Here is a 22,770-nt window from a genome sequence, read left to right on the forward strand (position 1 = left end):
CAGTGATATTAGGGCATTAGTATCTTTGTATCCAGGGTAGGACTGGGGTGCCTGGGGCCCACCAGAGGAATTGATTCTGGGGGCCCACCATACCGCTGCCTAGAAATATTCCAGGAGTTCACAGCAGCTGCATCGTGCTTAGCACTACCTTACCAATAAGAATAACGAACTAGGTACTGACATAATAGAAATAGTCTAGATAGTTAACAATTACAGTTACCAGACTCAGAAGTGGGATTCTTCTCCTTTGGGTACTGAATTGCAGGACGACTTCTCCTTTTTTTTCTTAACAATAGAGAATTTTCCACCAGATAACTTCATCTCTGTGTGGCACATCTCCACACTGTGCAACTAAAAGTATCACCGTCACTACAGCACAATGTCAACAATGACCTACGCTGTGCTCCTAAATAATATTTACCACTCAGAACACAACTGACCCCACTGTGCTCCCTAAAAATATCAAATATACGGTACCCCCATAACAAAAACCATACTGCCCCCTCTCCATGAATCAAATATTACAATGACCTCCTCAATATATTACAATACACACCCCTGAGTAAATAATATGATACACCTAATAAATTAAATTGGACATAATTCCCTTTAATTACATAATATATCATTTCCAATTAATCATTTCATCTATACAGTTTTACAGTGCTCCTACTTAGTATGTTTTAAATAATACTCTCCTTAGTTATTCTTCTTCTGTTTAGTGCTCCTCTTATCAAATATTTTATATAAAAGTCCTAATAAATACTCCTATCCTGTATATATGGAGACATCACAGTACTACTATTCCAATCCTGTATATATGGACACAGTACAGTACTACTACTCCTATCCTGTATATATGGAGACATCACAGTACTACTATTCCAATCCTGTATATATGGACACAGTACAGTACTACTACTCCTATCCTTTATATATGGACACAGCACAGTACTACTACTCCTATCCTGTATATATGGGCACAGCACAGTACTACTACTCCTATCCTGTATATATGGAGACATCACAGTACTACTACTCCTATCCTGTATATATGGGCACAGTACAGTACTACTACTCCTATCCTGTATATATGGGCACAGCACAGTACTACTACTCCTATCCTGTATATATGGAGACATCACAGTACTACTATTCCAATCCTGTATATATGGACACAGTACAGTACTACTACTCCTATCCTTTATATATGGACACAGCACAGTACAACTACTCCTATCCTGTATATATGGGCACATCACAGTATTACTGCTCCTATCCTGTATATATGAGCACAGCACAGTACTACTACTCCTATCCTGTATATATGGGCACAGCACAGTACTACTACTCCTATCCTGTATATATGGGCACAGCAAAGTACTACTCCTCCTATCCTGTATATATGGGCACAGCACAGTACTACTACTCCTATCCTGTATATATGGGCACAGCACAGTACTACTACTCCAATCCTGTATATATGGGCACAGCACAGTACTACTACTCCAATCCTGTATATATGGACACAGCACAGTACTACTACTCCTATCCTGTATATATGGACACAGCACAGTACAACTACTCCTATCCTGTATATATGGGCACATCACAGTATTACTGCTCCTTTCCTGTATATATGAGCACAGCACAGTACTACTACTCCTATCCTGTATGTATGGGCACAGCACAGTACTACTACTCCTATCCTGTATGTATGGGCACAGCACAGTACTACTACTCCTATCCTGTATATATGGGCACAGCACAGTACTACTACTCCTATCCTGTATATATGGAGACATCACAGTACTACTATTCCAATCCTGTATATATGGACACAGTACAGTACTACTACTCCTATCCTTTATATATGGACACAGCACAGTACAACTACTCCTATCCTGTATATATGGGCACATCACAGTATTACTGCTCCTATCCTGTATATATGAGCACAGCACAGTACTACTACTCCTATCCTGTATATATGGGCACAGCACAGTACTACTACTCCAATCCTGTATATATGGGCACAGCACAGTACTACTACTCCAATCCTGTATATATGGACACAGCACAGTACTACTACTCCTATCCTGTATATATGGGCACAGCACAGTACTACTACTCCTATTCTGTATATATGGACACAGCACAGTACTACTACTCCAATCCTGTATATATGGGCACAGCACAGTACTACTCCTCCTATCCTGTATATATGGGCACAGCACAGTACTACTACTCCAATCCTGTATATATGGGCACAGCACAGTACTACTACTCCAATCCTGTATATATGGGCACAGCACAGTACTACTACTCCAATCCTGTATATATGGGCACAGCACAGTACTACTACTCCCACCCTGTATATATGTGCACAGCACAGTACTACTACTCTTATTCTGTATATATGGACACAGCACAGTACTACTACTCCTATCCTGTATATATGGGCACAGCACAGTACTACTACTCCTATTCTGTATATATGGGCACATCACAGTACTACTACTCCTATCCTGTATATATGAGCACAGCACAGTACTACTACTCCTATCCTGTATGTATGGGCACAGCACAGTACTACTACTCCTATTCTGTATATATGGGCACATCACAGTACTACTACTCCTATCCTGTATATATGAGCACAGCACAGTACTACTACTCCTATCCTGTATATATGGACACAGCACAGTACTACTACTCCTATCCTGTATATATGGGCACAGCACAGTACTACTACTCCTATCCTGTATATATGAGCACAGCACAGTACTACTACTCCTATCCTGTATATATGGACACAGCACAGTACTACTACTCCTAGCCTGTATATATGGACACAGCATAGTACTACTACTCCTATCCTGTATATGTATATGTGCAATAGCTCCTGACCCCCCATATTACATATTGTGCCCCCTTTCTATACTGTATATTTTCCCTAGTTACCCCTGTATATAGTCTTCTAGTGGCCCCTTGGAGTCCCTTATTATAAGTTTTCCCTTACCACTGTGACCCCTATGATATATTAAGTCTAGAAGAGGAAAAATAATAAAATTCACTTACCTTTTGCAGCGCTCCCGCGTCATCCGCGTCGGCCGGTGACAGAGGAACTGTGAAGAACAAGGCGCAGAGCAGCGCGGCAGCGTGAGTGCATCATCACGCTGCCGCGCATCAGGGGTCACAGTGCGACGCGGGCCGAGACAAAAAATGGCCGCGTCGCACATTCACAACAACGGCCGCTTAATACATCAAAGATGCAACTCGAGTTGCCGCGTACAGCCACATCCAGTACCAGAGCTATCCCTCACTGGCAGGGGCCTCCATCCCAATCTGAGGGGAGATATCGGGGGTCCACTGTGGGCCAGTGCAGCCTTGCTGGCAGGGCCCCCAGATGGGGATGGAGGCCCCTGCGTAATGGAGGTATCGGGGGCCCACCGGAGGATTCTCCGGTCCTCCGGTGGGCCAGTCCGACACTGTTTGTATCTCTTTAGGGAACCTGTCACCAGTTTTATCCCCCATTAAACTAGAAGCTCTAGAATTCCCTCTTCTATGTGAAATCTCATCCATTTACTTCTCCAAAGTCATGTGACAATGAGCAGAGACGAGTCATATTTTACCTGTGCTGAGTCAAGTTTAGAGCCTACAGGAAGAGAGTCACTTCAGATGCCTCTATATCTGCTTCTATAGCATGTCAGATGATGACATCAGGCTTGTGGTTCTGTGATCTGCAAAACCAGTGATACAGGAAGCTATAGAAATAGCTGCAGATCACATTCCCAACTATGTCTATAACTTCCTGTATCTCTGTTTCTGTAGATCACAGAACCACAAGCCTGAAGTGACCTGAAAGATGGACATTCTTATGTTTAAAGGCACTCACAGCAGCATGTTGCTTCCCCCTGAGGGGGACATTTTATTCCCTTACCTGTGGCGGTTGAGAATTTAATAGGAAAAAAATTGGTTATAGGTTCCCTTTATGGTCATTGAGGGACCTTGATAGGTCTGTAATATAAGATATTTTAGGTTCCTAGTCCCAGTACCCCAACAGTCAGGTAGCACTTAACCAGGGGGTCCTGAAAATAAGTTATCCAAGTTCATATTCCCAGTATATAGAGTTACACTACATGAGCGCCCCCTGCTGTACATGATGTGTTATACCATATATTCCCAGTATATACAGTGTACTATAGAGTTATACTCCATGAGCGCCCCCTGCTGTACATGATGTGTAATACCATATATTCTCAGTATATACAGTGTACTATAGAGTTATACTACATGAGCGCCCCCTGCTGTACATGATGTGTTATACCATATATTCCCAGTATATACAGTGTACTATAGTTATACTACATGAGCGCCCCCTGCTGTACATAATGTGTTATACCATATATACCAGTATATACAGTGTACTATAGAGTTATACTCCATGAGCGCCCCCTGCTGTACATGATGTGTTATACCATATATTCCCAGTATATACAGTGTACTATAGAGTTACACTACATGAGCGCCCCCTGCTGTACATGATGTGTTATACCATATATTCCCAGTATATGCAGTGTACTATAGAGTTATACTAAATGAGCGCCCCCTGCTGTACATGATGTGTTATACCATATATTCCCAGTATATACAGTGTACTATAGAGTTATACTCCATGAGCGCCCCCTGCTGTACATGATGTGTTATACCATATATTCCCAGTATATACAGTGTACTATAGAGTTATACTACATGAGCGCCCCCTGCTGTACATAATGTGTTATACCATATATTCCCAGTATATACAGTGTACTATAGAGTTACACTACATGAGTGCCCCCTGCTGTACATGATGTGTAATACCATATATTCCCAGTATATACAGTGTACTATAGAGTTATACTACATGAGCGCCCCCTGCTGTACATGATGTGTTATACCACATATTCCCAGTATATACAGTGTACTATAGAGTTATACTCCATGAGCGCCCCCTGCTGTACATGATGTGTTATACCATATATTCCCAGTATATACAGTGTACTATAGTTATACTACATGAGCGCCCCCTGCTGTACATGATGTGTTATACCATATATTCCCAGTATATACAGTGTACTATAAAGTTATACTACATGAGCGCCCCCTGCTGTACATGATGTGTTATATCATATATTCCCAGTATATAGAGTGATACTACATGAGCGCCCCCTGCTGTACATGATGTGTTATACCATATATTCCCAGTATATACAGTGTACTATAGAGTTATACTACATGAGCGCCCCCTGCTGTACATGATGTGTTATACCATATATTCCCAGTATATACAGTGTACTATAGAGTTATACTACATGAGCGCCCCCTGCTGTACATGATGTGTTATACCATATATTCCCAGTATATACAGTGTACTATAGAGTTATATTCCATGAGCGCCCCCTGCTGTACATGATGTGTTATACCACATATTCCCAGTATATACAGTGTACTATAGAGTTATACTACATGAGCGCCCCCTGCTGTACATGATGTGTTATACCATATATTCCCAGTATATACAGTGTACTATAGAGTTATACTACATGAGCGCCCCCTGCTGTACATGATGTGTTATACCATATATTCCCAGTATATACAGTGTACTATAGAGTTATACTCCATGAGCGCCCCCTGCTGTACATGATGTGTTATACCATATATTCCCAGTATATACAGTGTACTATAGTTATACTACATGAGCGCCCCCTGCTGTACATGATGTGTTATATCATATATTCCCAGTATATAGAGCAGTGATGGGCAACCTTTTGAGCTAGGTGTGTCAAAATTCGCCAAAAAAACGAGCATAACTCGGGTGCTGTGTCACCTTTAGGAAAAACCTAATTTTGTAATAACATGTCCAGCAGCGGCCTCCCCTTATTAATAACATGTCCAGCAGCGGCCTCCCTTTACTACTAAAATACCCCTAGCGGCCTCCCTTTACTACTAAAATACCCCTAGCGGCCTCCCTTTACTACTAAAATACCCCTAGCGGCCTCCCTTTACTACTAAAATACCCCTAGCGGCCTCCCTTTACTACTAAAATACCCCTAGCGGCCTCCCTTTACTACTAAAATACCCCTAGCGCCCTCCCTTTACTACTAAAATACCCCTAGCGGCCTCCCTTTACTACTAAAATACCCCTAGCGGCCTCCCTTTACTACTAAAATACCCCTAGCGGCCTCCCTTTACTACTAAAATACCCCTAGCGGCCTCCCTTTACTACTAAAATACCCCTAGCGGCCTCCCTTTTACTATTAAAATACCCCTAGCGGCCTCCCTTTACTACTAAAATACCCCCAGCACCCTCCCTTTACTACTAAATTACCCCTAGCACCCTCCATTTACTATTAAAATACCCCTAGCACCCTCCCTTTACTATTAAAATACCCCCAGCGGCCTCCCTTTACTACTAAAATACCCCTAGCACCCTCCCTTTACTACTAAATTACCCCTAGCACCCTCCCTTTACTACTAAATTACCCCTAGCACCCTCCCTTTACTACTAAATTACCCCTAGCACCCTCCCTTTACTACTAAAATACCCCTAGCGCCCTCCCTTTAAATATAAAATAATAATAAACTTACATACTTACCCAGTGATGTCTTCTTCCCTGTAGCTTTACTGCAGGCGTCCTCCAGGTTGCACCGCGCTCCTCGGGTCACGTGACTGACGTGACCTGACGTCAGGTCGCCTCAGTCACGTGACGAGCAGCGCGCATTGCAGCCTGGAGGAGCCGGAGGAGTTGCAGAAGGTGGGCGGACCAACGCGGCGCCGGACAGGTAAGCAGGGGGCAGAAACACAGGGACGGGGGCGGGATATTACCACAAGGGCAGCACATTACACAGGGACACATTGCACAGGGACAGAAACACAAGGACGGGGGCGGGACATTAACATAGGGGTAGCACATTACACTGGGGCAGCACATTACACAGGGAGGGGGGCGGACAGCGGGCGCTGGGCGGCCGCGTGTCAGCAAAAATGACTATGCGTGTCAGTGCTGACACGCGTGTCATAGGTTCGCCATCACTGATATAGAGTGATACTACATGAGCGCCCCCTGCTGTACATGATGTGTTATACCACATATTCCCAGTATATACAGTGTACTATAGAGTTATACTACATGAGCGCCCCCTGCTGTACATGATGTGTTATACCACATATTCCCAGTATATACAGTGTACTATAGAGTTATACTACATGAGCGCCCCCTGCTGTACATGATGTGTTATACCATATATTCCCAGTATATACAGTGTACTATAGAGTTACACTACATGAGCGCCCCCTGCTGTACATGATGTGTTATACCATATATTCCCAGTATATACAGTGTACTATAGAGTTATACTACATGAGCGCCCCCTGCTGTACATGATGTGTTATACCATATATTCCCAGTATATACAGTGTACTATAGAGTTATACTACATGAGCGCCCCCTGCTGTACATGATGTGCTATACCATATATTCCCAGTATATACAGTGTACTATAGTTATACTACATGAGCGCCCCCTGCTGTACATAATGTGTTATACCATATATTCCCAGTATATACAGTGTACTATAGAGTTATACTACATGAGCGCCCCCTGCTGTACATGATGTGTTATACCATATATTCCCAGTATATACAGTGTATTATAGAGTTATACTACATGAGCGCCCCCTGCTGTACATAATGTGTTATACCATATATTCCCATTATATAGAGTTACACTACATGAGCGCCCCCTGCTGTACATGATGTGTTATACCATATAGTCCCAGTATATACAGTGTACTATAGAGTTATACTACATGAGTGCCCCCTGCTGTACATGATGTGTTATACCATATATTCCCAGTATATACAGTGTATTATAGAGTTATACTACATGAGTGCCCCCTGCTGTACATGATGTGTTATACCATATATTCCCAGTATATACAGTGTATTATAGAGTTATACTACATGAGTGCCCCCTGCTGTACATGATGTGTTATACCATATAGTCCCAGTATATACAGTGTACTATAGAGTTATACTACATGAGTGCCCCCTGCTGTACATGATGTGTTATACCATATATTCCCAGTATATACAGTGTATTATAGAGTTATACTACATGAGCGCCCCCTGCTGTACATGATGTGTTATACCATATATTCCCAGTACATACAGTGTACTATAGAGTTATACTACATGAGCGCCCCCTGCTGTACATGATGTGTTATACCATATATTCCCAGTATATAGTGTATTATAGTTATACTACATGAGCGCCCCCTGCTGTACATAATGTGTTATACCATATAGTCCCATTATATAGAGGTACACTACATGAGCGCCCCCTGCTGTACATGATGTGTTAAACCATATATTCCCAGTATATACAGTGTACTATAGAGTTACACTACATGAGCGCCCCCTGCTGTACATGATGTGTTATACCATATATTCCCAGTATATAGTGTATTATAGAGTTATACTGCATGAGCGCCCCCTGCTGTACATAATGTGTTATACCATATAGTCCCATTATATAGAGTTACACTACAAGAGCGCCCCCTGCTGTACATGGTGTAATGTACACACAGTGCAGTAGAATTTTGGGCTATAACAGCGCCCTCTGCTGCCCATTCTAAAATATGTATTGATTTTTGTAATGGTTTTTCAAACCCAAGTCCATTTCAGTGTGTTTTCTGGCATGTTTTGGGGGGTCTCCCATGGAGCATTGGGTTACATGGCAGGTTTTCTTTAAAAAAAAAAAAACTTACATATGAATGATAATATGAAGATAAGACCTTGTCAAAAATTCTGACATTCTGTATTGCAATGTACATGGATCATGCTGGATGCTCAAGTCATTGGACAACCAGGACACCAGAGCGGAACCCATGACACTGTCGCTGTAATTTATGGGGTGGACTTAGGACCCAACGCTCTGAACCTAGTGTATTTAACCCTTTATGGACCTTTGCGTTTCCATTTTTCACGCCCTCTCTTTATATATCCATCATTTTCCATAATATTCAAAGTTTTCCCTGTACGGAGCTTTAAGAGGGCTTGTTTTTTGTGTAACATATAGCACTTCCTAGTGACAGTATTACATATTCCATGCTGTGTACTGGAAAGTGAACAAAAAATTCCAAATGCAATGCAACATTGTAGAAAAAACACATTCACGCCATTTTCTCGTGGGCCCCGTTTTACAGCTTTCACTGTGACACTAAATGACACTTCTCATGTATTCTTTGGGTCGGTACGATCCCAGGGACAAGGTACAAGGTTCACCGCTGGGAATAACCGGTTTTATATTTTGATAGGATTTTTGAATGCAGTGATCCTTTACATGTTTATTATTTTATTTGTGTATTTTTATATCTGTTTTATGGAAGCGGGGGGGGGGGGGGGGTGATTTAATTTTTTTTACATTTTTTTTACTATTTTTATACCTCCTAGCCGCATGAAGTCACCCCTGCCATATGCTGCTATACAAGTGTTTAGTATTACATGGAGCATATGACAGGTCCTACAAATACTCCAGGCTGTCACGGAAATGGATCGTCACTCCCAAATGATAACACGGAGAGCGACAATTCTATCCAAAATTTTGGCAGCTTTGCTGTTGCCACTTGTGGTTAACAACTGGGATTTGTGCCAGCAATGATCGTGGGCGTCAGTGGTCCGTGGGTGTCCGTCCACCCCCCCCTCTATGCCCCCATGGCGTGGAGGTGCCATAGTGACTGATAAATTGCAGTGCTCAAGTTTTTCCCAGAAAACAGGCGTACAAGCACCGATAAATCCCCCATTGGTATTTCTGGGATTGTACTGATCCATAGATTACAGGGAAAGTGTTATTTCGACCTCACAGATAAAGGCGTAAAATAAAGCCTTATAGAAAGTGGAGCAGGTGCGTTTTATCACCTGTTTTACCGCATTCGGATTTGTTGTCTCTTGTACATGTAGTATAATCAGGTAAGTTTTCCTGTGTCCTGACTCAGTATGTAAGTCCAGTTGCGTAACTACAGGGGTAACAGCCATAGCAGCTGCTATGGGGCCCACACTGTCAGGGGGCCCAGGCAACTGGTGTATTGCATGTGAATATGCTATATGTGATGTGTATATGCTCTAAATGTGTATGTATATGTGATGTGTATATGATGTGTATATGTTGTATGTCTGTGTATATGATGCACGGGTGCATATGGTTATGTATTTATGTGCATATATATGGTGTATGTATATTTTTAAGGGGTAAATGGGGTCCCATTCAGAAGTCCACTATGGGGCACTGCCTCTCCTAGTTACGCCATTGTGTAAGTGGCTCGTCTCCTGAGATTGCTTTGTATTATATCATGAGAACTGTTACAGCAGCCTCGGCTCCTTACATGATGTTATACATGGGGAGTCACTGCACCACATGCAGCATGTAGGTCACCATGTGGCGGTATTACATCACACCGCTACTCACATTACACGACAACCTGAGCCGCTCTCCATTCACTTCACCCAGTTTTCCATAATGACCAGGTGCTGCCCCTTCACACCTCATCCACAACACCTTGTTACCATAATTAGCGGTGACTCAGCGCTGCGCCAGCCATTCACATACAGCACGGCTTTAGTTAATAATCTATATCACCGGCTTTGATGGGAGAGACAGAGGTGACTGCAGCATCACTACTGAGGAGCAGGATATAGAATAACATTTTTCCCAGAAATTTCCTCCTACATGATCATAAATGTCCAATTTAGAGTGCATGCCCTTTGGCTCTTTACTATCCCTGGTTATTATAAAGTTTTATAGGATATTTCTATGCTGCTCAGTGGAAACACAAACAATATCTCTTCCTTGTACTTTGCTTCCTTGTACTTTTCAGTTTTCCAAATACATGAATAGTTCATGAAAGACCCTGCAGCTCTCAGGTAAGAAAAGTTGCCATCTCTGATACTTTGAGGTCCTCCATCTTGTATCTACTCCATTTTGGATCTTCTGTATCTTGGGTGTCCTGCCCTTATATTTCCAGCATTATGGTTGTCCTCATTCTTGGATCTCTTCCATCTTGTGTTTCCTCTCCTTCTATCTCCTTCATCTTGGATGTCCTCGTACTTGGATTACCTGCAACTTGGATGTCCTCAATCTTTGGTGCCCACCATGGTGGATATCCTCATTCTTGGATCTCCTCCATCTTGCGTTTACGATCTCCTTCATCTTGGATGTCCTCATACTTGGATAACCTCCACCTTGGGCAACCTCAATCTTTGGTGCCCTCCATGGTGGATATCCTCATTCTTGGATCTCCTCCATCTTGGGTTTACGATCTCCTTCATCTTGGATGTCCTTGTACTTGGATAACCTCCACCTTGGGTGACCTCAATGGTCAAATTCTTGGAACTCTTTCATCTTGTGCTTCCTCCATCTTGGGTGTCTTCTTCTTGGATCTACTCCATTTTGGATCTCCTACATCTTCACTGCAAGGCACCCTGGATCTCCACCATCTTTGCTGTCCTCCATCTTTGATCTCTGTTGACTTAGGAGCAATTAGTGTAGTCCCCTACACTAATAGGAGACCTTCTTAAGAGATCAAAAAATTATGTATTATAGGAATCCCTCATATAGTTTATACGGTTGAAAAAAGACACTTGTCCATCAAGTTCAACCAAGGAAGGGAAGGGATTGGATGAGGAAGGTATTTAGGGGAAACAATTCTATATAACATAACCATCAATGTTATTTAGGTGTAAAAAGGCATCTAGACCCTTCTTGAAGCTCTCTGCTGTCCCTGCTGTGACCAGAGCCTGAGGCAGGCTATTCCACAGAGTGACAGTTCTCATAGTAAAAAAGCCCTGTCGCCTCCGGTGATTAAACCTTGTTTTCTCCATATTCCTTAAATTGGTTATCCAAAATAAACTACAAACAGCACCACTCATCTCTATGGCCTGTATCCCAGTTGTCAGAACCTCCACAAACTGTGACCTAGTATAGTGGGACTATCCCTTTAATACTGACTCTATAATTTAGTGAATGCAGGGCATTAGACGTCTTGTGATCACAATCTTTCCTGAAACCGGTCATTTCTCTAAACAAATGGCTGGATTATGCAGGGTGACGTGTCCACATTCACATGACAGGCAGGTGATTCATGATTTTGAAAGAATAGCGCAGGTTTTGGCCAGGATATCACGGGACTGTATCGCCCCCATATAGGGTCAGGCAGCAGCGATTACCCCTAGGCTTATAGCAGCTGGCAAAATGCTGTTCTTAAAGGGATTGCCTGATCACTTGGACCTCCTATCAGAACAGACTTTTGTTGGCCAAAGTTGCCCCCACCGCCTCCAAAAAGTGTAATTTGTGGCACAATCCCATTAAAGAGAACTTGTCATTTTTTTTTTAAAACTTTGACTACAAGTTTTGATTGATGGTTGTCCAAAGACTAAACCCAAAACGAATGTACATAAAGCTTTGGTCTACCTCTTATGTTACATCAGGTGGGTGGATGCACTAGGCCACTATCCACTGAATTAGTATGTATGGAGTAGACACAGTAAGTGGCGGTAGTGTAGTAGTAAGGAGCACCACTGATGTAGCTGAGCCAACTAGGTGAAGTGAAGAGTAGTAGATTTGATAATGTGGAAGGTCCAGTGTACTATGGTAAGGCAATTAGCAGTGGTGGTCTGGTTAATATAGTTGTGTTTATGAAGTGGTGTAGATGTAACAGGAGTGGTTGTAGAATAATTGATGTAGCAGAGCCGATGCTGTGAGGATGTAGTTGGGCTCATGCAGTGGAGCTGGTTGTAGAATAATTGATGTAGCAGAGCCAATGCTGTGAGGATGTAGTTGGGCTCATGCAGTGGAGCTGGTTGTAGAATAATTGATGTAGCAGAGCCAATGCTGTGAGGATGTAGTTGGGCTCATGCAGTGGAGCTGGTTGTAGAATAATTGATGTAGCAGAGCCGATGCTGTGAGGATGTAGATGGGCTCATGCAGTGGAGCTGGTGGTGGAATAATTGATGTAGCAGTGCCGACGCTGTAAGGATTTAGCAGAGCCGATGCAGTGGAGCTGGTTGTAGAATAATTGATGTAACAGAGCCGACGCCATGACGATGTAGTTGAGCTCATGCAGTGTGGTTGTAGAATAATTGATGTGGCAAAGCCAACTGTGTAGTTGAGCTGATGCAGTGGAGCTTGGCTGTAGAACAATTGATGTAGCAAAGACGACGCTGTGAGGATGTATTTGGGCTCATGCAGTGGAGGTGGTTGTAGAATAATTGATGTTGCAGGGCCGACGTCATGAGGATGTAGTTGAGCTCATGCAGTGGAGTTGTAGAACAATTGGTGTAGACGAGCTGATGCAGTGAAAATGGCTGTAGAAGAACTGTTGTAGCAGAGCTGATGTAGCAGTGCTAATCCGGCAGTGGCATGTTGATATAGCATACACCTGCATAAAGCTACCCTAACCAGTGTCACATTCAAAGCCCCAGGGCAAGAGAAAAATGATGCCGATAAGAACCGATAAAGTTACTTTTATACAATTTACACAAAAGGATTTTACCTGATCCCAGTAGGATCAGATTTACACAGATCTTTACATTGTGCAACTTGTGTGACCTTAACCCTTCTATGCAGGAATGGATAAAAAAAAAAAAAAGTTACAAAACAACCAAATGATAGGACTTTATTATATATTATAAAAGTTAAACATCTGTCATAAATAATTATAGCCCAATAAATGAAAGGAGACGTCCAATATCCTGGATACTACATCACAGCGAAACACCGAGCAGGGTGCACAGGTAGTCCAGTCCCAGAGTGCCCCGAGGGTGAAGACACACATGGCGTTTTTGGGCCGTTTTTACTTAGTGCGTTTTCAGATCGTTAAAAACGCATGCGTTAAAAAACGCATCCGTTTTTTGAAAACGCATGCGTTTTTGCCCGTTTTCCCGAAATTGCGCAATGAAAAACGGACAAAAACGCATGCGTTTTTAAAAAACGGATGCGTTTTTTAACGCATGCGTTTTAACGATCTGAAAACGCACTAAGTAAAAACGGCCCAAAAACGCCATGTGTGTCTTCACCCCAAGGCCATTGCATGGTTGCCTCCCGCGTTTCTCCATGCCGGCTGCTGGCTCCTTAGTGACTTCTGGTTACAAGTGACACAATGGACAGAATGTTTTTGTCCTGACTACATCAATGACTTACTGCAGACCTTATTCACAAGAGAGAGTTGAGCGAGCTGCTTTCAATTATAAAGCAAATATCCCTTTAACTGATAAACCAGCCATACTGGGCCTTAAATGAATCTTTTAGGTAGGTTTAGGGCCTATAACTGTGATCATGGCTTCAAATCCATAGCATCCAATCATAGCACAGCTTTCATTTTTCAAAGGCACAGTATGATATGAAAGCCTTGTTGTGATTGGCCGCCATTTACCTCAGACACCATCCCCTCAAAATACAGTCATTTACATCAGGAAAAATGGAACAGTGAAAGTTTTAACCTAACAAAAGCGACAATTTACAGATACGTAGATACCAAAAAAGTCCTAAAATTAGTTTCTATTTTCGATTTCAGGAAATCAGACCTAAAAACCAGCAGCAGCGCTGTAAGAAGATTCTGAATGATTGTAAACATAATACAAGTGATTACCTTCAACCCGTACGACAGCCACTAACTTCCCCTTGTAACAGCCCTCGAAATAAACCATACAAAGAATTAATATTCTTAAAAGGGGTTGTACAGGTCACAAAAGCGTCTGTATTCTTACAGAAACAGTGCCACATCTGTCCGCAGGTTGTGTCTAGTATTACCGCTCACTGATAACAGTTAGGGTGATGCCATGGCCCTTTGAACCCGGTTTTAAGCAGTCCGTTAAAATAAGCATCCTTTTTTGACCAGTTTTAATTAAAAAAAATTGGTAAAACCTGTCAAAAACGCAAGCGTTTTAAAAAACGCATGCATTTTTAACTGACTGCTTAAAAAAGGACCAAAAACAGGTTCAAAACGCCATGTGTGGCATCACCCTAAGGCTGAGCGGTTATATCACAGCACACAGTTTTTGGAGAAAGCAGCATTCTCTTAAATTTTGTACAACCCCTTTAAGTGCAAATCAAATGCAATTATCGTTTCTGTCACTTTTTTGGTGCAGTTACATGAAAACGAGGGAAGATACCATCATTTTTTGCTATATTCTCGTTATCGTGGCAAAACCAGACAAAATTTAAGCGCACTTTGACTCCCAAATCTCCCCCTATGACAACACTGACTGGCCGTACTTGGGTAGGGAATGAACGTTTAAGGAATTGGATACGTGAAATCACAGGAGGTGGGGAATGTCACTTGCGTAGCTCCCATTATCCCTCCTTTTTACAGTCAGAACAAGGAGCAGCCACTATATGGTTAACCATTTGTTTCTCCAAGTGCTTTGTGTGTGCTCAAGGCGATTTAAAGGGGTTGTACTATTATGACACTTCTTGTCCGATTGCTTGAGATCACAGACCACCAGTGATCAAGAAAGTGGGGGATAGGAGCACAAGTGGGCATTGTACGTATATGTTCCGTTCAATTCAACGAGGTCTCCATAGACCTGAGTGATGGGTGGGCACACCCCATTTGTGCTCCATTCAGGGAACTCCCCCCCCCCCCCCCGATCAAAGGGGGTCCCAGCAGTCAGATATGTATCCCCCAACCTAGAAGTGTCAATACCATAAAACCTCTTTAAAAGTTAACCGGTCACATAGGATACCCCAGGTCACGACGAAGGGTCTATCCTATGGTAGGCATCTAGGCACCACCCATACACGCCAGTTCGGAGTGGGCATTATACCCCAGCAGAACTTTTCTCCTCGCTGCTGTTGGTTTGCACATTCTGATCTTGAGTCTTCTTCATCTCCAGACCCTTCACCCACGTGTAACAGAAGGACCCCCCCAGCACCATCACGTTGCTCGTCCACCACAAGAAGCTCTTGGTCTGTTGGTAGTAAGACACGGCGATTACAGTCTGGGCACAAGCCTTGGCAGTGCCAGAGATGTTATGGGTGAGGGGACTAGTGAACTTAATCTGCAGCCCGGTCACGTATCCAATGGCAAAGCCAAAAATCCCCCCCAGGGTCATCATACCCCAGAAGTACAAGGAGTGCAGCTTGTCAAACAGACGTAGGGTGTTCAGCTCCCCGAATATGATGAGTAGGGGGATGAAGAGGATGCAGGCGTTCACATTATTGTAGAACGTCAGGCGCCAGATGCTGCCGTCCACCGCGGGCAGGACCTTCTTGGTGTAAATGGCGTTGAGCGACACGCAGAGACTGGCCAGGACGCCAAAGAATATGCCAGCCCAAGACAAGGTGCCCTGTGCACCCTCCTGGTCTATGCCCAACCAGAAGCCACCTGCAGAAGGAAATAGAAAAATGACTAAACAAAAGCAGGTGACATCTCAAGAGGCTCACATCAAAGGTATCCCTGTTTATCCAGATTCCTGAAAGTCTCACAATAGATACCCCACCCTTAAAGGGAGTGTACAAACTATAGTCACTGTGGAACACAGCTCAGAGCCTGCTGCTATAGTATTTCGCTTATGCAGTCTAATCCCCCTCCCCCATCATTATCAATCAAGCACCTCCACTATATTTAAAGAAAAACGGTTGGGGAGCGGGTCAGATATTGATCAGTAAAAAGAAAAAATTATATACCAAAACACAGCGCCACCTCCAACAATGGTTTGTGCGGGTATTGCAACTCAGTAGTAGAGAGATGAATGTAGCTCTACTGCAATACTACATAATACCTATTGTCAGGAGAGGAGCGGCTGATGGAAGAAAGAAGCCAGGTTTTTTTAGGAGCGTTTTTCTAAATTTATCCCCACAGATAATCACCTACACTGGTAACAAACCCTCAGCTTAAAAAAAAAAAAAAAAAAAAAAAAATCCACGTTTTTGGCTTACAGGTTTTTTTTTTTAATTAGTCAGTTAAACAGATTTCTGGACGGCTACATTAATAGCAAAGTATCAGTTTATTTGTTAACCGATTCTTTAAGAAAAACTAGATTCTTGCTTTCCGTTTCTCATTTTATAGCCATCTGTGTTTTTTTTATTCCTACTATCCTCTAAAAAAAACCAAAAAAACGGAAGGTCTAACAGAAGATGTAAAAACAGATACTAACTGAATACACTAGTTAAAATCAATGGGTGGGGGGGTATTTCTCCTTTTTTTTTTTTAGGAAACGCAAATGGGCACTTAGCTGACGCTGATGAGAAGCCGCAATGCTTCTCCTGCAAAAAATTCAAGACCACCCTATGAGAGGAGAACGTTTCTAAAGTTTGAGAGCTTTATTCTACTTTTATAAGAGAGGGATGGTGAGCGGAGGGTGTCTTACCTAAGATGACCCCGCAGGACAGCAGGGCGTACAGGGAGGTGGTCTGCTTCAGCAGGATGTAGGACAGGAGAACATTGAAGACGGTACTAAGGCACCTGCCCACCGTGTAGAAGGCTACCCCCAGGTACTTGAGGCACAGGTTGTTGAAGGTGATCATCCCGATGAAGACCAGGGATAGGGGCAGGACGCTCCGCATAACCTTAGGGTCAAAGCGGATGGATGGGAGGTCCGTCTCTCCGTAGAACATCTGGGACACCAGGTTGATGACTCTGCAGAGGAAGACTGTGACCAGGCACTGGTAGAAGGTGACGAAGAGCGGGGCGTCCAGCTTCAGGGACGGGCTGTCCAGCAGGTACTTGTTCAGGAAGACCATGGTGATAGAGATGAACCAGTAGAGCGCCACCACCAAGGCTATCTTCATAGCCTTCACCAGGAAGGGCTCCCTGACCTCCTTCTCCGGCTCCCCATCTCCAGACAGCGCCATCCTCAGGATGCTGGAGCGCTTCAGAGACCTGTGCATGGTGAAAGAGGGCAAGGTCAGGGCAGGCGGCACAGGCAGCAGCACATGGGCAGCTATAGAACAAGGCTCACCAGTCCCGCCACACGGGGGCGCCGCCACGCTCCTCCCGCAGTGGGCTGTAGCGCTGCCCGGCTCTCATCCCAAGCGATACTGCCCCCCCGAGCTGCACTGACAGCGCTCACTTCTTATCCTTCCGGGAGAGGTGGACGCCTACTGATGACGTCACGCCATGCTTAACTGTCGCCTGCGCGGAAGGGAGCGGCCATTTTATTGGATGTACAATAGGCACTATAACTGCAGGGAATTGACGTCACGCGAAGTGTAAGTGTCGCCTGCACGAAATGTTGGAAGTATAAGAGAAGTATAAGAGAGTCAGCGCCTCCCTATACACAGCACCTGCCAGAGACATCCCCCTTTACACAGCCCCAGCCAGAGAGCCCCCCACCTATACACAGCCCCAGCCAGAGAGCCCCCCACCTATACACAGCCCCAGCCAGAGAGCCCCCCACCTATACACAGCCCCAGCCAGAGAGCGCCCCCTATACACAGCCCCAGCCAGAGAGCCCCCCTATACACTACCCCAGCCAGAGAGCCCCCCCACCTATACACTACCCCAACCAGAGAGCCCCCCCCCCCACCTATACACAGCCCCAGCCAGAGAGCCCCCCCACCTATACACTGCCCCAACAAGAGAGCCCCCCACCTATACACTGCCCCAACCAGAAAGCCCCCCACCTATACACTGCCCCAACCAGAGAGCCCCCCACCTATACACAGCCCCAGCCAGAGAGCCCCCCACCTATACACAGCCCCAGCCAGAGAGCCCCCTATACACAGCCCCAGCCAGAGAGCCATAAACTATTGCTATGCTACATTCAAGCCAAACTCCACTATCTATTCTGTTGTCTTGAAAATCCTGAAAACCAAGTTTTGTTGTAGATCTCTCATTACTATCCTGGTACTGCCCCCGGATCTCGGGTCAGTATGGGGCACGTGGGCGGGCAGGAACTATGTTTTTACATCACCCATGTATCCTGTTTCCAGCCTGGAACTTCACCACTCACTACGGGCAGGGCAGGAATGTATCGCCATGTGCCAACGCATCCTCCTGATATGCCACTTATACAGTCTTCTCTTATAGCGTCACCTACTTGTGCCCATTCCGGCTCCTAAGCCCCAGAGACTGACAACAAAATGCATGGGGAACATCCGAAGGACTACAACCCCCAGCATGACTTGACGGCATAGAAGCCAGTGCCCCGATGTATTGACAGTATGTCAGTGCCAGGGATTGGGTTCAGAGTGGCAGGACAGGTCATCTATCATTGCGCCCGTGCTGCAGGGTGACAATGGATTCAGTAACTGGAGTGGGTGCCCTCTCAGATGCCAGGTAGTGGGGCTTTGCCCAATACCTCCTTAAGAAGTATCATAGTCCTGAGTAAGAACATAGTAAAGCACATTTGCCCACCCCACATTCTTTGCCGGCCACAGCAGGTGCCCCCCTCATACCTTAAATCTGACGTTCAGCCGGTTGTACCCACCACAAGTCACTGGCAGCACTCGAGTTCCTCACCTGCAACGTCACACCAGGAACAGCAGCAGATAGTGAGTGTGGTCACGCCCCGCCACCCAAGTGCCGGCTAATTCCTCAACACAAAGCCTGGGGAACAGGTCCATCGGGTGACACGGGGCGAGGACTATCTATAGCCGCCCCACACACCCACCTCCGACTCTATGCAAACAGGAATGCATGTATTTGGCTGTATGGAAAAAAGACAAAACTGCAAAGTAAGGATGTGATCACCGTGCTGGAAGATGATCTGAAAGACACAGATACATTCTGATACAGAGAGGGAAAAAAATCCTATATGTGTCCATTTCATATCTATCTATCTCATATCTATCTATAGGATATGAGCTCCGACATTATACCCTCCCTGCACTGCTGTGTTATTAGGTCATGCTCAGGGGATTAATTACCGCTCATTAACATAGCGTACCATAATTGTATGGTGTAGCTATGGGCACATTCACACGAACTGGGGAGGAGGAGGGATGAACGCTGAACACCCCTCCACTCTCCATAGAGGAGCAGTAACACAGCAAAATATAGGACATGTCCTATATTTCGCCATACAAGGTCGCGGTGCGGTGAGACAACGTTTGACCGGGCGCCATACACGTCAATAGGGACCGATGTGCTGCCACATATCGGTTTCCATTATGTTCGTGTGAATGAGCCTTTACAACGGAGAATCCAGGTACAGGTACCTGTGTGACCATGGTCAGATTTCTTTTCCTTTTCCTCCCTCTTAGGGTGAAGACACACGTGGCGTTTTTAGGCCGTTTTTAGCGCATACGTTTTTGACCAGTTTTAATTAAGATAATTGGTCAAACCTGTCAAAAACGCATGCACACTAACTAAAAACGGCCTAAAAACGCCACGTGTGTCTTCACCCTTAGGCTGTTGCCACACGTGGCGCTTTGTAGGCGCTTGCAAACGCAGACAAAGCCGCGCCCGCCGTGGCGGGCCTCGGCCCGATCGCATCGGTGTTTCTATGGAAACGCCTGCGTTTGAGAACGAGCCGCCGGTGTTTTGCGTTAATTAAACGCAGATAAAGTGCTACGTGTGGCACCAGCCTTAGGCCACGGTCACACGTACTGCTAGGCGTCTTTTCATAACACGCCGCTAGCGCAACGGGGGGGCCCTCGGCCCAAACGCACATGCGTTTCCAGAGAAACGCAATCTATTGATAAGCCGATCACATGCGTTCGGGCCCAGGACAGCTCCCTGTGCGCTAGCGTCGTGTTATGAACGGACGCCTAGCGGTACGTGTGACTGCGGCCTTATTCATGGGGTCGATGCAATCACAGAGATAACACATTTTTATAGTTTTCATTATGTTTTTATATTTATATATATATTTTATATATTATTTTATATATATTAATAATTTTTTTTTTTTTGCCATATTCGAACGTCACAAACTTTTTCATACTTTGTGTACAGACCTGTGTGAGGTGTCATTTTTTGCGAGATGTGATGACGTTTTCATTGATACCATTCTGGGGACTGTACAACATTTTTTATCACTTTCTGTTAGAATTTTAATGTGTTGCAAAATGGCAAAAAAGTAGCGATTCTGATCTCCCTGTTATATGGATAGATCGGAAACTTTGGGACAGGACGATACCTAACATGTTTATGATTTTAATTGTTTAAAAAAAAAAGGGGCTATGATTTACATTTTTGTACAAGTATTGTAAATGTTTGTGCAAGTATTTTTAAACTTTTTTTTTAAAGATTTTTTTTTACTATTATTGGCTTGGCTTGGCTACTTTAGCCCTAGGGGTGTGATCACTCATACAAAAAACTGCAATACAACTTTATTAGAGTATATAGTGAATATACAGCTTCTATATTACAGTCTGTCATGATAACTGATTGGTACCCTCTGATGACATAATAATACAGACCCCGAGACCAAACAATACATAATAATACAGACCCCGGACCAAACAATACATAATAATACAGACCCCGGACCAAACAATACATAATAATACAGACCCCGGACCAAACAATACATAATAATACAGACCCCGGACCAAACAATACATAATAATACAGACCCCGGACCAAACAATACATAATAATACAGACCCCGGACCAAACAATACATAATAATACAGACCCCGGACCAAACAATACATAATAATACAGACCCCGGACCAAACAATACATAATAATACAGACCCAGACCAAACAATACATAATAATACAGACCCCGGACCAAACAATACATAATAATACAGACCCGAGACCAAACAATACATAATAATACAGACCCAGACCAAACAATACATAATAATACAGACCTAGGACCAAACAATACATAATAATACAGACCCAGACCAAACAATACATAATAATACAGACCCCGGACCAAACAATACATAATAATACAGACCTCGGACCAAACAATACATAATAATACAGACCCCGGACCAAACAATACATAATAATAAAGACCCCGGACCAAACAATACATAATAATATAGACCCAGACCAAACAATACATAATAATACAGACCCCGGACCAAACAATACATAATAATACAGACCCGAGACCAAACAATACATAATAATACAGACCCCGGACCAAGCAATACATAATAATACAGACCCAAGACCAAACAATACATAATAATACAGACCTAGGACCAAACAATACATAATAATACAGACCCAGACCAAACAATACATAATAATACAGACCCCGGACCAAACAATACATAATAATACAGACCTCGGACCAAACAATACATAATAATACAGACCCCGGACCAAACAATACATAATAATAAAGACCCCGGACCAAACAATACATAATAATATAGACCCAGACCAAACAATACATAATAATACAGACCCCGGACCAAACAATACATAATAATACAGACCCGAGACCAAACAATACATAATAATACAGACCCCGGACCAAGCAATACATAATAATACAGACCCAAGACCAAACAATACATAATAATACAGACCCAGACCAAACAATACATAATAATACAGACCCCGGACCAAACAATACATAATAATACAGACCCCGGACCAAACAATACATAATAATACAGACCCAAGACCAAACAATACATAATAATACAGACCCAGACCAAACAATACATAATAATACAGACCCAGACCAAACAATACATAATAATACAGACCCGAGACCAAACAATACATAATAATACAGACCCAGACCAAACAATACATAATAATACAGACCCCGGACCAAACAATACATAATAATACAGACCCAGACCA

The 22,770-nt window shown here is 43.7% G+C and overlaps 1 protein-coding gene across 2 annotated transcripts; it reads right to left on the bottom strand.

Annotated features, from left to right (window-relative positions):
* Positions 1-14,914: 14,914 nt before the first annotated feature.
* On the bottom strand, positions 14,915-19,581 carry SLC35C1 (solute carrier family 35 member C1). 2 transcript variants are annotated; one of them, XM_072118831.1, is made up of 3 exons: positions 19,440-19,581; positions 17,411-17,922; positions 14,915-16,425 (listed from the first exon to the last, which is right to left on the bottom strand). In XM_072118831.1, the coding sequence occupies exons 2-3, from the start codon at positions 17,892-17,894 to the stop codon at positions 15,860-15,862; spliced, it is 1,050 nt and encodes a 349-aa protein (XP_071974932.1). In that variant the 5' UTR covers positions 17,895-17,922; positions 19,440-19,581; the 3' UTR covers positions 14,915-15,859. The 2 variants fall into 2 exon arrangements, with proteins under 2 accessions (XP_071974932.1, XP_071974931.1); XM_072118830.1 differs by lacking the exon at positions 19,440-19,581 and adding an exon at positions 18,002-18,155.
* Positions 19,582-22,770: the final 3,189 nt, after the last annotated feature.

This window comes from Engystomops pustulosus, chromosome 7 (genome assembly GCF_040894005.1).
Source record: "Engystomops pustulosus chromosome 7, aEngPut4.maternal, whole genome shotgun sequence".
NCBI classification, from domain to species: Eukaryota; Metazoa; Chordata; class Amphibia; order Anura; family Leptodactylidae; genus Engystomops; species Engystomops pustulosus.

Bases quoted from the DNA above. Each gene is read 5' to 3' on its own strand.
- SLC35C1 (XM_072118830.1), bottom strand. From the start codon at position 18,069: ATGAGAGCCGGGCAGCGCTACAGCCCACTGCGGGAGGAGCGTGGCGGC. The intron at 17,923-18,001 runs GTGAGCCTTGTT...CACCATGCACAG, and splicing joins GCCCCCGTGTGGCGGGACTG to GTCTCTGAAGCGCTCCAGCA. The intron at 16,426-17,410 runs GTAAGACACCCT...TTCCTTCTGCAG, and splicing joins GTCCTGCGGGGTCATCTTAG to GTGGCTTCTGGTTGGGCATA.